General features: G+C 36.0%; 1 protein-coding gene across 1 annotated transcript; it reads left to right on the top strand.

Annotated features, from left to right (window-relative positions):
• The first annotated feature begins 11,714 nt into the window (after positions 1–11,714).
• On the top strand, positions 11,715–14,859 carry LOC113296660 (serine hydroxymethyltransferase 4-like). The gene is made up of 4 exons (XM_026544966.1): positions 11,715–12,491; positions 13,424–13,814; positions 13,971–14,072; positions 14,280–14,859. The coding sequence occupies exons 1-4, from the start codon at positions 11,814–11,816 to the stop codon at positions 14,522–14,524; spliced, it is 1,416 nt and encodes a 471-aa protein (XP_026400751.1). The 5' UTR covers positions 11,715–11,813; the 3' UTR covers positions 14,525–14,859.
• Positions 14,860–14,967: the final 108 nt, after the last annotated feature.

Below are 14,967 nucleotides of genomic sequence, written 5' to 3' on the forward strand. Positions count from 1 at the left end.
TCTCTTTTAATGTTTTGAAACATTCCCAAATGCCATGGATATAAAATATCATTACTAGAGCAATTTTTAAATGATCCATATGACACAAACACAGTTCTTCAACGATAAATTGTTCTGAACTAAGATTGTTAAGGATATATGAACATCTATTGCTTTAATCATATTTCGAGATGTTTAACAAGACAAACTTGACTCGAAATTTCTTGTTTGCAATATTAGATCTACTAGAAGTCATACAACATAGTCTCATATATATAGAATGATAATTCATGTGAGTAAATAGAATAGTTCAGTCTTCACATACCTCTTGTTGATGAAGTTCTACAAATGTCTTCATTGATTTTCAGTCTTTAATATTCAAAGGTTAGTGATGTCCGATATTCAACTACCAACATCTAAACCTAGTCCAAGGCTTGACTTTATTATGCTAGAAATCAAGATATAGTTTTTCTTCAGATATCAAAACCTGCGAGTTCGACCGAGCAATGCTCTAACAAAAATGTTAGTGGAATTATCCAAATTCTCATATAGAAAGTCTTGGAGGTGAAATTTACCAGGGCATGTTGATGTTAATGTATCCGGGAACAAACACTTTTGTTTCAAGACTTTCTTCAGTGAGTGGCAAGGAGTTTGAACTTTTCTTCTTCCTTCGATGACTTTTTCTCTTCACAGAACTATTTAAAGAGTCAGACGTCCATATGACATTCTCTCTGTTATGATTACGAACAGATTTTGTGTCATGTTTACAACCAAGAGTGTCCCATCACATCACTTTTCTTGATTGTAGACTAGATCTTTAATACCAGCATAATGAGAAGCAGGTTTGATTACTTCTTTAGACATCCATATAAGAATGTTATGAAGTTTTTCATTCCGTAGTCGAAAATGACATCTCCTTTCAATATGACCTTTGTTTCCACAATAATAACAGTTAAAGAGAAATTTTTTGACTGTTCTCATATGAGCTGTTGAAGGTAGTCTTTCACTTTTGATAGTAGTGAAATTTTCACATGGGAATTTGTCATTAGCACAAAAAAAATTGATCTTACCAGCACTTGGGGCGTCTATTCCTTTATAGCCCAGACCACGTGTATCACAATGTTCTTTACATGGTCCCATTATAGTGGGATAATTTTTTGGAACTAGCATTGAATCTCTTCAGATTCTCTTCCAGTGATTTGACCTTGTCAAGGGAAGCAGCTAGATCAACCTCCAATTTTTTTTTCTCTGGAGAGAAGGCTGATTTCTCTGTCATTAAAACATTTTTGTTCAGAGTCATATCTTGCTTCAGTTTCTGCAAGTCTTTCTTTCAACACAAAGAGATTTCGTCGAAGATTATCACATTCAAAATTCTTTGAACGCACATCTTCTTCACGATATTTAAGAAGAGATTGTAAGAGTTTGTAACCACAATCATATCCCTTAAAGAGTTTTCTCAATTTCCTGTTTTCTAGACAGAGAGGTTTCAGGTTTTCAGCCAAGCAAGTTGTTGACTTTTTTTTAAAGATATGGTCAAAATTTTTGATATATTGTGAGACTTACTCATCGACATCTTGTCCCTCTTCTGAATCACTTTCATCTGAAAGATCATCCAACTGTTCATCTAGGCGTTTTCACCAGTCGAACACAGTCTTGGTCCATGGAGAAGATGTGAGAGATTTCTCAGGAGATTCATGGATTTGAACCAAATCAGAGTGTTTTTGAACTGGTGTTGCGTTGTCAGAGATAACACCATTGTCCATAGAGAAAGATAGCTACAAATACAGACTTATAAGGTCTTAAACGTGTTTTCCTGCTCTGATACCAATCGAAAAAGCGGGGGTCTAACAACCACACCCAATATTTGGTTTAGCAATCTGTATGGACTAACTCCAATACACTTTCAAGAGAATCAACTAGACAGTCAGACTCAATCTTAAGAAAAGTATATCAACGAGTTATATCCCAATTTCTCAATTCAATCTGCAAACAAACAAATAGGAATTTGCGAGCCCAATTGAATATAAGAAATAACTTGGACGGTATCAAAAACCAATATACAAGTGTCAATCAATTTAATCAACAACCAAAGGTTGAATTCACAATTGATTGAACTTACGCCCAACCGGTGATATTTCAATTATATAAACAAATATAATGCGGAAAAGAAATAACACAAACACCAGAAGTTTTGTTAATGAGGGAACCACAAATGCAGAAAAATCCCGGGACCTAGTCCAGATTTGAACACCATACATTATTAAGCCGCTACAGACACTATCCTACTCCAAGTAGAGCTGTCAAACGGGCAAGCTAGGGTCAACCCGGCCCTATCTTGACAAGCCACGGACGGGTTAGGGTCAACCCTAGCCCTAGCACTGTTCATGTACAAGCCCAAAACCCCAACCCTATCCCTAGACGGGTTGGCTCTGACGGGTTGCGGGTTGGCTGGTAAATTTATGGCATCAGTTAACTGATGGTGTTTCTGAACCAAATATCCATTCTATTCCGTACTATGTTTAAACCAAGAAAGTTGAGGTTTTTTATCAACTCAATGCCTATGGTGTCAGCAGTTAAACATCACATGTCATGATTGAAAATTTGAAATGAGCCAAACCAAAGTTGTGGAGTGGAATACATATAGACATAGTTTACTGTTTACATACATATATAAAACCAAAAAAAAATACAAACTTCCACTTTTACTGCCTACCAGTTTACCACAGTGACAGAGACACAGAGTATCACCTACTAAAAGTCTAAAACACTTCAACCTTAGTGAAGAGGAGACCATAATAACAACCAATTCCTTATTCCTGCACAAAAAGTATCATATTCATTAATAAGGAATTAAGGATATAGGTCCAGGATTGTGATTCATATAAGAATCCTCAAAGTGACAGTAACTATTATCTATGTTTGTCCTTTTATATACAAAAGTGGAAAAACTGAAGTACTGAACTGAAGCTACGGCTACCGTCTACTGAACTGACTTTGAAATCTTGAATCACAACCTAAAGGTCCTAAACCCTCATATGCAGTCACATATACAATATATATCGTTAGTGTCTCCCTTCATATTTATACAAAAAATAGGAGACAGTGATATCATATGGAAGTCCAAAATATTTCCTAAATCAGTGCCCAAAAAATGTTCTTTTTCCATGTATCTTTGTAATTGTGTCTAGAAGTGTATCACTTCAAAATGCTCCAGTATGAATCTATAATTTCCAGCAAAAAGTATATCAAACAAAAGGATGTGTTAATGTAAATAAATAGAATTTTCATAATTACCCGCTTTATATCGCTGAAGTACAGATACTAATTAGACGCATAAGAACTTACTGCCTCATTGTTGTTTGCTGGCTCAAATGCCAATACATCCTCACTAATATCATTATCTTTCACTTCCTCAACATCAGTTGATGCAGCTCCTACATATAATTGAAAATAAGTAATTATCAATCTCATATATATTGTTAAATAGACTTACAACTAATTTTAAATATTACTCAATCAAGATTCAAGACACTTAGCCTCTTACCGATTCCATATATCCAATCACGAGTTGTTATCAATGCCTCGGCACTTTCAGGTGATAAGGAGCTGCGATATCTGTCAAGTACCCTTCCCCTAAGGCTAAATGCAGATTCCGAAGCAACAGTTGAAATAGGAATTGATAAATATCAGTTGCCATTCTTGTAAGATTAGGGTATCGTAGTTCTTGGCTTCTCCAATACTTCAAGATGTCAAAAATCAGTTGGCATTGATCCTGATGACTCGCTTAGATATTGTTCTAGTTATGACTTGTCAGATTGTTGACCACCATTTTTTTTTGCCGCGGCAAATTCCTGCATCAAAAAACTTCAACAATTAACTACCAGTTATATATGGACAATTATAGAAATGTTCAAGCAGTTAAAACTTAAAGAAATATCACCTGTATAAAAGCACTTCCATTGCGTCCAGAATTCCCACCATTTACAGTACCCGAATTCTGAGGCAAAGCCAACAAAAGTATGCTTTTTTACACATCCCAACAAGTACACATCCCAAACTGGCAAAGGCAAAGCCAACAAAAGTATGCTTTTTTACACTTTCATGTAATCCAAAATAAAACATGTGCTTTCTGATTCTGACATGCTGCATATGGAGTTCATTTCCATTTTCAGAATCAGTGTAAACCTTTGTAATTCAAATAAATATTCACAAGCATAAGCTGCATAACGTAAGCAAGCTATGCATTATTAATTTATTATAGATTGACATTAAGAGACATGACTCATGAGTCATGAGTTAACAATAAATGACACAAATTCGTGAAAAGGGGATTGGGGTTCTAAGAATCATTTCCACAAACACCTAACAGTACTTAAAACAAGTTATGCATTAAAATTTAAAAACTTAGAACTACTCACCTAGATTAGGAAAGTAGAAGTAAAATCATCGCCCAATTTTTCCTATTCTTCTTCAACGGTAGTCTAAAGAAAGCCCTAACCCCTGAAAATCAAACAGATAGTTAGAAAATTAAAAAAAAAAAAGATCATTAAAGTTAAACTTAAAGATCAAAATCTAATCTCTAACTTAGAAGTGAAAAAACAACCTAAAGGATAAAACTTGGTTAGTTGATTACGAGTAAAGCCCTAACCATAACCCCTAAAAATCAAACAGAATAACAGAGAGTTAGAAAATTAAAAAAAAAAGATCATTATAGTTAAACAGTAAACTTAAATATCAAAGATTCAAAATCTAATCTAGAACTCAGAATCAAAAAACAACCCTATTTATTTTTAAGTTAGAAAAAGAGACGAACTCACGAACACGAATACGGAATACCTCTGCTCTGCATCTCTGCTCTGCCTCCACCCTCCAGTCCAGATCTAAAACTTAAGAGAAGTTTTCTGATTTCTCTTTCTTTGGGAAACTTAGATAAGATTATGAGAAGTACCCGGTTACCTGGGTAGCAGGTAAAATGTAACCGATACCTCCGATTTTAGGTTACTGTCATAATTTAACGGGTTGGCTGGTAACCCGCGGGTTAGACCTAGCCCGGCTTGTTTTCTATTAGGGTCAGATATAACAGACCTAGCCCGGCCCGTTTAGGAAACAATCCCAGCCGAGCCGGGTTGAAACAAGCCGGGCTAGGGTCAACCTGCGGGCCGAGTTACTAATTGACAGCTCTAACTCCAAGTTAACTTCGAACTGGAATGTAGTGGAGCCTAACCAATCTCACACTGATCAAGGTACAGTTGCGCTCCTTACGTCTCTGAATCCCAGCGGGACTTTACGCACTTGATTCCCTTAGCTGATCTCACCCACAACTAAGAGTTGCTACGAACCAAAGTCCAAGACTTGATAAACCAATCTGTCTCACACAGAAAAGTCTATTGAATAGATAAATCTGTCTCCCATAGATATACCTATGAGTTTTGTTCCGTATTTTGATAAATCAAGGTGAACATGTACCAATTGATATGCCAGACTTATATTCCCGAAGAACAACCTATAAATATCAACCACCTCACAATAATCTTAATCGTATGGTAGCGAAACAAGATATTGTGGAATCACAAATTATGAGACGAAGATGTTTGTGACTACTTTTTATCTTGCCTATCGGAGATTAAATCTCGAGCCAATATTAGAGAAGGTAGTACTCAATCACGGTAGAAAACAACAAGATCAGAACAGGAAACTACAGAGAAATAGTTGGGTATGGCTTCACAATCCCAATGAATTCTCCAAGTCGTTAACCTACAGGGTTTTGGAAAAAACCTAAGGTTAAAGGAGAATCGACTCTAGTCGCAACTAGTATCACACAAGAGGTGTGGGTATTAGGTTTCCCAGTTGCTAGAGTTCTCCATTATATAGTCTTCAAATCAGGGTTTGCAATCAATGCTACCTTAGTAACAAAGCATTCAATATTTTCCGTTAGATGAAAACCTGATTAGACTCAAGCTAATATCTTTCAATCGTTAGACCGAACTTAGTTTGTTACACAAAAATGAAAAGTGACTTCATTTAGATATGAATAACCGTACCTAAACGTGTGCACCTTGTCGGCTCAACAATAGTTAACCGAAGTCAGCCATATGAATACTTTCGTATCAACCATATTCATCTTAACCATAACTAGCTCAAATGACTCAAATGAAACTAGTTTTAGAGTTGTTAAATTTTTTATATTCTCATAGAAGTATACAAGACACAATTGACGCAAAATTGATTTTGATTCACTCGAATCAGTTCATGAACATTATAGCCACGGTTTGCAAAAGATTACATTCCTTATTATATAAATGTATTAGTTCATGAACAAACCGATTTTAGAACATAACCTAGTCAAGTATGCAAATGGGAATGCATACCTCAGTAGCCAGACTTGGATTGTGTTCTCCAGTATGCAAACGGGTACGCACACTGTCGTTCACATCCGAACTTATTTGAATATAGTGCGCATATGGGTACCCATACTAAAGTTCTCGGACTTCAATTGACTTCGCCAGTACGCAAACGGGTATGCATACTATATCTCCCGGACTTCACCTGACCAACCAGTACGCATACGAGTATGCATACTAGATTGCCGGTATTGGACTACACATATGCAAGTACGCATACGATGTTTATATCCAATCATGGTTAATCGTTCTAAACTCCCATTTCAATCATTGAAACATTCTTGAAAGACGACAATAGCTGTCTCACACAAACTATTAGCTTCAAAGCAATTTTTAAGTGATCGAATGATCAATAAGAAACATTCTAAGTCTACATCAAATGATTGTCTCACACAAATCATGTAAGATATTACCTGGCGATTTTCACATGATCATCTTTTGACTTTCGTCAAGAATATAAGATAAACTTGGTTAAAAACGAAAGCTTACCAACACATATTTCGAGAAATATATAAGCGAGTTAAACTTAGCTCGAAATATCAAATGTGTATAATTGAAGTCTATATAGCTATACGACTTTTGTCTCAAATAGGAGATATAGTAAATAGACTTTTGAGTGATAGATGATTTTAAGTCTCCACAAACCTTTTTTTGATGAAGTTCCACAAGCTCCCCTTAGTAGTTCTTCGTCTTCAATCGATGAACGCTGTGAAGGCTAATGCTCAACTACACTTTCTATCCTAATCCGAGACTTTTCTATAAGTAGACTAGAAATCAAGACTTATAGTTTTGAAAACTAAACTTGACAAACAAGCTTGAGATAACAACGCTTGCGAATTCGACCGAGCAGTGCTCTAACACAATCCACATGTTCCACACTGTAACACAGCTGTATGAGCACTTCATCTATATTTGAGTCTAAGTTATATAAAGTGGCCACATCCTTTAAGTGGGAGAGTAAGTTGAAACTAGACTAAGAAATGCTCTTAAGATTCATATCTTAGCCTAGCAACTTGATAATCTTCAAAAACCTAATAAGAACAACTATTCACCCTGTAGACGTATGTAATCATGATGAACCACATATATGCTCGTGTGGTGTCAATTTTGTGTTCCTTTACTTGTTTTGGTTTATTCTTAATCATCTTGAATGATAGATTTTCTATAACCACATTTTGGCGTTAGAAACATGGATGTTAAGCATCTTGTTGAGTTACTTTGTGGTTAGTCTTCATCACAAATGAGGATTTAGAAGCTCCAAAATACCTATGATCTTTGTTTGAGATAAGAAAGATATCGAGCCTGATGAGGGGATACTACATTTTATGTTTGTAATGATAAAGTGTCTATATTTCTTTCTTTTTGATTAAGCGTGTTTCTGTTGATTAAGTTCGACTTTTCTGATTACCAAGATATATACAAAAAAATTGAGATTCATTGAGAAAATTTGTGGCTAATCCTCGTTAAGTTGGTAGATCATAAATCTCAAATAAATCTATGAAATTTGTCCAAGCTAGCTAGAAAAAGTCTTTGGCGTAATGAAGAGAGACAACTATCTCTTTTTCTGTCCAGCATGTTTTCAGCTAAAAAGTTAAATTAATATTTCTTCTGATCTTGAGTTCTCAACTATTGAACCTGTTTGTTTCGATGAAAATGTTTCAAAACCCTGAATAGTCTTATTTTTGTTTCAGTCACTATGGTGGAAACCCAGAAACTGATTTCTATCGATTTATGAAATTGTACCTGAGGACTGCATCATTTTAAGCAGGTTGTCTGTTAATCAATCATTATGATTTAAGAATATCTGTTCGACGTTATCCATGGATATCTTGTCTGCTTTAATCTTTGATTGAAGTTCACACAGGGAATAGTCGTTAGGTTCCATAACGATTTTTTTTTTTTGGTAGTATACATGGTACCCTTCTTTTAATGAACCAAATTGTTACTTATTAGTTTGGTTCTGAACCAACTGCTTTCCAAACTTATTCTAATTGTTTTAGGATCTTAGAAACCTTTACTCATGATTTCGGTTCCGGTACAGTCTACAACTGTAGCATGTACAACCTAGAGTGCTTAGTGTTGATACCTACATCCATAAATAAGTTGATGCATGTTGAAGTTTGTTTGAGTCTTTGACAACAATCTTCTTATAAAACTTCTGCATATGTGCAAGAAGCTTTCCCTTATAGGCTTATAGGCTCGATCAATCATAATATCTTTATCTTTATTAGACGATTTTTCTTCAACACACCTCTAAAAAGCTAACGGGTAAGGAGTCATGCCTTAAACTCGACTAACCACATGGGTGTACTTGTACGAGTAAACACACAAGAAGTTCCCACAAACAATTGGCTAAGGGCCATCACGACATATTTGTGGTTTGGACTTTTGGTAGAAGAACTTTTTTCGGTGGCTGACATATTGTGATATTTATAACCATGACTTAAAGGGACAGCTAACCTGGGGTCAACTTTGGGTTAGCCCTATTCTATTTATGTACATTGCTTCTATTCGTTGTGACACCCATTTCCTGTTGGAGAGTCTTGGAGTAATCCAGTGTGTTTGCCCAAGTCATGTTTAGCTTTTAAGCCCACCTGAAACTGTTCGCGTGCAAGGACACTTTACGAATTTGATTTTCGCTGACTTTGGTGGAAAACAACATTTCTTTCATATGTTAAAATAAAAGGTAGATGCAACAGTCACCGAACATACTCGGAGAAAAACTAACGTCACTATAGTATAGGTAAAACTTTTGGACAATAACACCAGTAACCCGAATTCGAAACTCATCCTCACATAATTCCTTATCGATGAAGAATGGGCAAAACAGCTGCGAGCAATCGCCACCAAACCAAGCACAATAATGCTACATTCATCGGGGAATGAGTCCCGTGAATGTCACCACAAGACACGACAAAATAAGGGACCCACAGCGGGACCCATAGCCCATCCTACAAGCTTCAGTGGGTCCCAGAGACTGTGAGACGCAGTGATTCTCACGGTGCCCAGACCGGGTATGTGCAACATCACTCAACCAAACATTACTAAATTAACAAATACATCAACTCCGTCGTGTACCGTGCCTACAAATTATTCATGTCACTTGACAGTTGAAAGTCAGAATATTGCATTACGTGGAAGTAGGTAAGCCTTGGGTGTACCATCCTAGTACTCTATGGGAAATAGATCGTGTCGGCCAGGTTGAAGCACATGCACCAGCGATCACCGCTGATCAGTAGTTAATGTTGACATTTCTTAACACGATGTTGGATAAATTGTTATCCCCGAACTAATCCAAAATCCAAAACTCAAACACAAACCAGACAGAGCACCAAAGGTGGAGTAAAAGCTCGGGTGAAAACTAGTTCCACAATTGATCGCCCGCCGAATTTAGAGCTTAAAAATCCCATTCATCCAAAAATGCCTCAGGGGAAGAATTTATGTATTTCTGGGCTGGGCCAATATATTTGGTTTTAAGCCTCGCAATGCAGAGCCAGTGAGTCAAAATCAAAATCCATGATATCTAGTATCAAGTTGGAGGGGCCTTGAGATTCGAATCTTTGAACTCAGGGTGTTTTACAGCCTCACCTACCACTGACCAACTCCATGGACGACACCAACAACAAAAAAACACCAACTTTCCTGGATGACCCTTTCACCGCAAGTATCTTCTTCTCTACACAGTCAATCAAGTATAATAATTTTGTGTACTTAAAAGTTGAATATTCTCGATATGCTTGTTACTTGTATCTCCATTCAAATGACAAAAAGATGCATTTCTTCACCTACCGTATCATTCTTGCTTCAAATCTAATATACATTTAATACTTTAAACCGCGTCATGAAATCTAATTTATGTTAAGGAAATGAGAAAACTACTTCACTTAATTAGTTTCCATGATGATCATCTAATTTATCTCTTCACTTGCTAATTACTAGTGGATGCACAAGTTTCTGGAGCACGCCATGACGACGACATTTTTGTTGAAACCTATTATAGGGGCTCTAAACATTGGATTTTGAGGGCTCATAAGATGACAAAATCGGGTTATGAAATAGTAATCAACAAAATCCTATATCCAACTATTTTTTGTAGTGGCTAAATTACCCTCCATGAATTATAAGCTAACGTACGGCTGGGAAAATTCATACTTCCCAACCGTAAGTACAAGTTACGATATGAAAATATGATTTTTTCAAACCGTAGGATTTTTGAACCCAAAATATAACCCAACCGTAGACAGTGCCTACGGTTTGGTTTCCCAACCATAGACAGCGCGTACGGTGGGGAAACCAAACCGTAGGAAACTATTTTTTCAAAAACCTAACTCGATCAATTCCGTCTATCCATGCATTAAAACTAATGAAATAAGATGGGTTTTTTAATTTTTATCTTATTAAAGTCATTGCGGGTGGACTAAGTGGTGTTAACCGATAATGAATTATTTTGAGAACTGATGATTAATCGAAGAAATAGGCGATGAAGGTGATGGGGAAGAAGAAAATGGAAGAGTTAAAAAGAGAGGAATGAAAACAAATTAGTTTTAGGTTTCAATATTTAATAGGTTAAGGGTATTTTAGTATTTTTATTATGAATTAGGTCCACTTATCTTCATTGTAAAAATATTTGAAGCCTTAGAGCATCTCCAAGAGAAGGTGGAGAAAATCTTATGTGGATTTTTTATTTAGTCATTTTATTTATGTGGTCTACACATAGAGTAAATATAGGACCTCATATTTAAAAAACCATCTCTAACAGTGAGGGTTTCGACACTTAGTATTAAAAGAAAATTAGTTAAAAACATGACGTGGAGGTGCAACCGGAAGTGTAGATAACACTTTCTTGAACACCTTCGTATTTATTAGTTGGTCCCTCCTAATTTGTAGGACCCTACTATTGGCGATGGATTTATGTCAAATGGGGGTCTAAAATCCTACGTGACACTAAAAATAAATAAATCCACCCTCTGTTGGAGATGCTATTATGAGCCCTCAAAACTCTTTTCTTGGAGCCCTATAATAGGTTTCTTTTTATTGCGTTTGAGCAGAAATTTCTTTATATTAATGCTCAGACAGCCTTTAAACAGCACACTACGTCGCAAATGAGAAAGTGTTGTGTTAATGTTCCGATCATTTTTATTATTCAACTAAGAAAGTATAATACCGCTAAAATTCCTCAATGTCCAAGACTACCAACCACAAATATACTCATAATACTCTGCAGCCCTACACTGACCATCCAGAGTAGTTTTACCTAAAAATATACACAAAGGACATTATCGTCATTTCTACCACCGAAAAAATCCTTTAAAACCTTCATTTCCTCTCCCGATAACCCCCGTGCATCTCTCACTCAATAACCAGAGAACCCCTCTTCTTCTTCCTCAGAAATCTCCTGATCTTCTTTCTAAATTCCCAATCTAACCCTTTCTAATGGATCCCGTCAATGAATGGGGTAACACACCCTTAAACGTTGCAGATCCAGATATCTTCGATTTAATCGAAAAAGAAAAGAGAAGACAATGCAGAGGTATCGAACTAATCGCTTCTGAAAATTTCACATCTTTTGCTGTGATTGAAGCACTTGGCAGTGCTTTAACAAACAAATACTCAGAAGGTATTCCCGGTAACAGATACTACGGAGGTAATGAATTCATCGATGAGATTGAAAATCTATGTCGTTCAAGAGCTTTAGAAGTATTCAGATGTGATCCAGCAAAATGGGGTGTGAATGTACAGCCTTATTCTGGTAGTCCTGCTAATTTTGCAGCATATACTGCTTTGTTGAATCCACATGATAGAATTATGGGTCTTGATTTACCATCAGGTGGTCATTTGACACATGGTTATTATACATCTGGTGGTAAGAAGATTTCTGCTACTTCAATTTACTTTGAGAGTTTGCCTTACAAGGTGAATTCTACTACTGGGTATATTGATTATGATAAGTTGGAAGAGAAAGCTTTGGATTTCAGACCTAAATTGATTATTTGTGGTGGAAGTGCTTATCCTAGAGATTGGGATTATGCTAGATTTAGAGCTGTTGCTGATAAATGTGGTGCTCTTTTGCTTTGTGACATGGCTCACATTAGTGGTCTTGTTGCTGCTCAGGTAAAATTATTTGACCCTTTTGATTTAATTGTGATCTAATTGTGATTTAATTGTTGCTGGTTATTTCGATTTAATTGTGATCTGGATCTTGGATTTCAATATGTGTTTGTTGTTGGATCTACATCTTGGTTTGATTTGGTCACTTTAGTATATTCATGTTTAATTATTGAGATCTGGATCCTGTTTTTTTAGTTGGATTTAGTGTATATATTATATACTGATGTACTCCATATATGAAGATTGCAATCTTTGTTTGTGTGTAGCATGTGACCCTGAAAGGATCTTAAAAGTTTTATGTTCTAGCTTTAGTATTACTTGATGCATGATACTGTCACCTTTTTGCTTAATTTTTTTATTCAAGTTCCACTCTCTGAGATTGATGTTCTGTGTTGCATAATTGGTTCAACTTTTATTAGGGACTTGAAATTTTTGTTTAAAGAGTTGATGTAGAGTGGATAGATAAATGTCGGGTTCAAGGGAGGAGGGATCTAATGGGTCTGTCTTTAGTATGTTTGTTTGTTTGCTATCTCAGATTTCTTAGTGAAAGATTTCAGCCTTCCATAAGAATTTGGAATTCGTAAATGAACTTGTTCTACAGTTAATTTTATATTTTCTGGTAAAAGGCACACCGATGTTCACTAAGAAAGAAATCAAAATTAAAATAAGGCGGTTACATAGTATTACTTGAATGCAAGGTCTAGCCTCTTTGAATTTGGGCCCATAGTTTTGTTTCTAGTATTTTTTTCAGCATCTTATCATTGGTTTGCTATAATAGTAGTTGACATCTGGTACACTGTTTTAGCTTGTTTCATCAAACTGTTTCGTGAATTTGTTATCCTTATTTTTGGATCTTCGTTAATTTTTCATTTTGGTTCAACGAATTAATGAATCCTGGGGATCTCATAGTTTTATTTTTTTGACTTGTTATGTAGGAAGCTGCCAACCCATTTGAATACTGTGATGTTGTCACAACCACAACCCACAAGAGTTTGAGGGGACCTAGGGCTGGTATGATTTTCTTCAGGAAGGGTACTAAGCCCGCCAAGAAGGGTCAGCCTGCTGATGCTGAATACGATTTTGAAGACAAAATCAACTTCTCTGTTTTCCCTGCTCTTCAAGGTGGTCCACATAATCACCAGATTGGTGCTTTGGCTGTTGCTTTGAAGCAAGCTATGAGTCCTGGATTCAAAGCCTATGCTAAGCAAGTGAGGGCAAATGCTGTGGCCATTGGAAACTACCTGATGAGCAAGGGCTACAAGCTCGTCACTGGCGGGACTGAGAACCATCTTGTTCTATGGGACCTTCGTCCTCTTGGCTTGACTGGTAAATTTGTTAATGATAATCATTTTTAGTTCTTTGGAAACGACTTGAGTTCTATGAATATTAGTATTTTTAATATTTATGAGTACGCATAGCAACTTCAGCTATGTCCTAACATTCTTTGTTTACTCACTCTTTTCCTGGATATGATATTTGCAGGAAACAAAGTAGAAAAGCTTTGCGACTTATGTAGTATCACTGTGAACAAGAATGCTGTCTTTGGTGATAGCAGTGCTTTGGCCCCTGGAGGTGTTAGAGTTGGTAAGAATTATATTTTGGGAAACATTTTGATTTTCCATCGTAGTCTCGTGAGAGTTAAGCAGTAATACTGTTTCTTCTCTTTAATGGCTAATTTGACCAGATATCACTACTAACAAAAATATCGAATTCCTTAATTTTAGGAACTTAATAATTTGCAGTTTTACCTTGTAATCCTCTTCTTGATTTAAATTTTTTTTTCTGTTGCAGGAGCACCGGCCATGACTTCTAGAGGTTTGTTGGAGAAGGACTTTGAGCAGATTGGTGAATTCCTTCACCAGGCCGTTCAACTTACCCTGAAAATCCAGAAAGAACATGGAAAGCTCTTGAAGGATTTCAACAAGGGACTTGTGAACAACAAGGAAATCGAAGACCTCAAAGTAGCCGTTGAGAAGTTTTCAGCTTCCTACGACATGCCTGGATTCCTTATGTCTGAGATGAAGTACAAGGATTAGATTGAAGTAAAATCTTAATATGGATATTACTAGGTAATGTAGTCTTCAATGCTACGTGTTTTGAAACCTAAATTTTCAATTCACACCCCACTTTACTTCTGCTGCTCTTATTGAAGCAAATTAAGTTTTATATTTTCTTTTGTTTTTCTGAGGGTTCTGAATAACTTTAGGTTTCTGCTTGAACCTGAAATGTTATTTGTTTTATTTTTTCTCTTTTGGTTCTTCCTAAATGTAAAAGTTTCTTTGTCATGCTAGATATAATCTACCAATCTTTATTTGGATTTTGAATTTTTACAAGAAATCAAGAAATGAAAAAAAAAAAAAATGTATTTGAAGTCCAGGAGTTGAATTTTAATGAATTAGCTATTGTTATCCTGCAAAGTCTGATCACACATGCATAGAAACAAATGGGTGAATACGCAATTCCAATCTCTGCTTTTACT

This window comes from Papaver somniferum, chromosome 7 (assembly GCF_003573695.1).
Source record: "Papaver somniferum cultivar HN1 chromosome 7, ASM357369v1, whole genome shotgun sequence".
Classification (NCBI taxonomy): domain Eukaryota; kingdom Viridiplantae; phylum Streptophyta; class Magnoliopsida; order Ranunculales; family Papaveraceae; genus Papaver; species Papaver somniferum.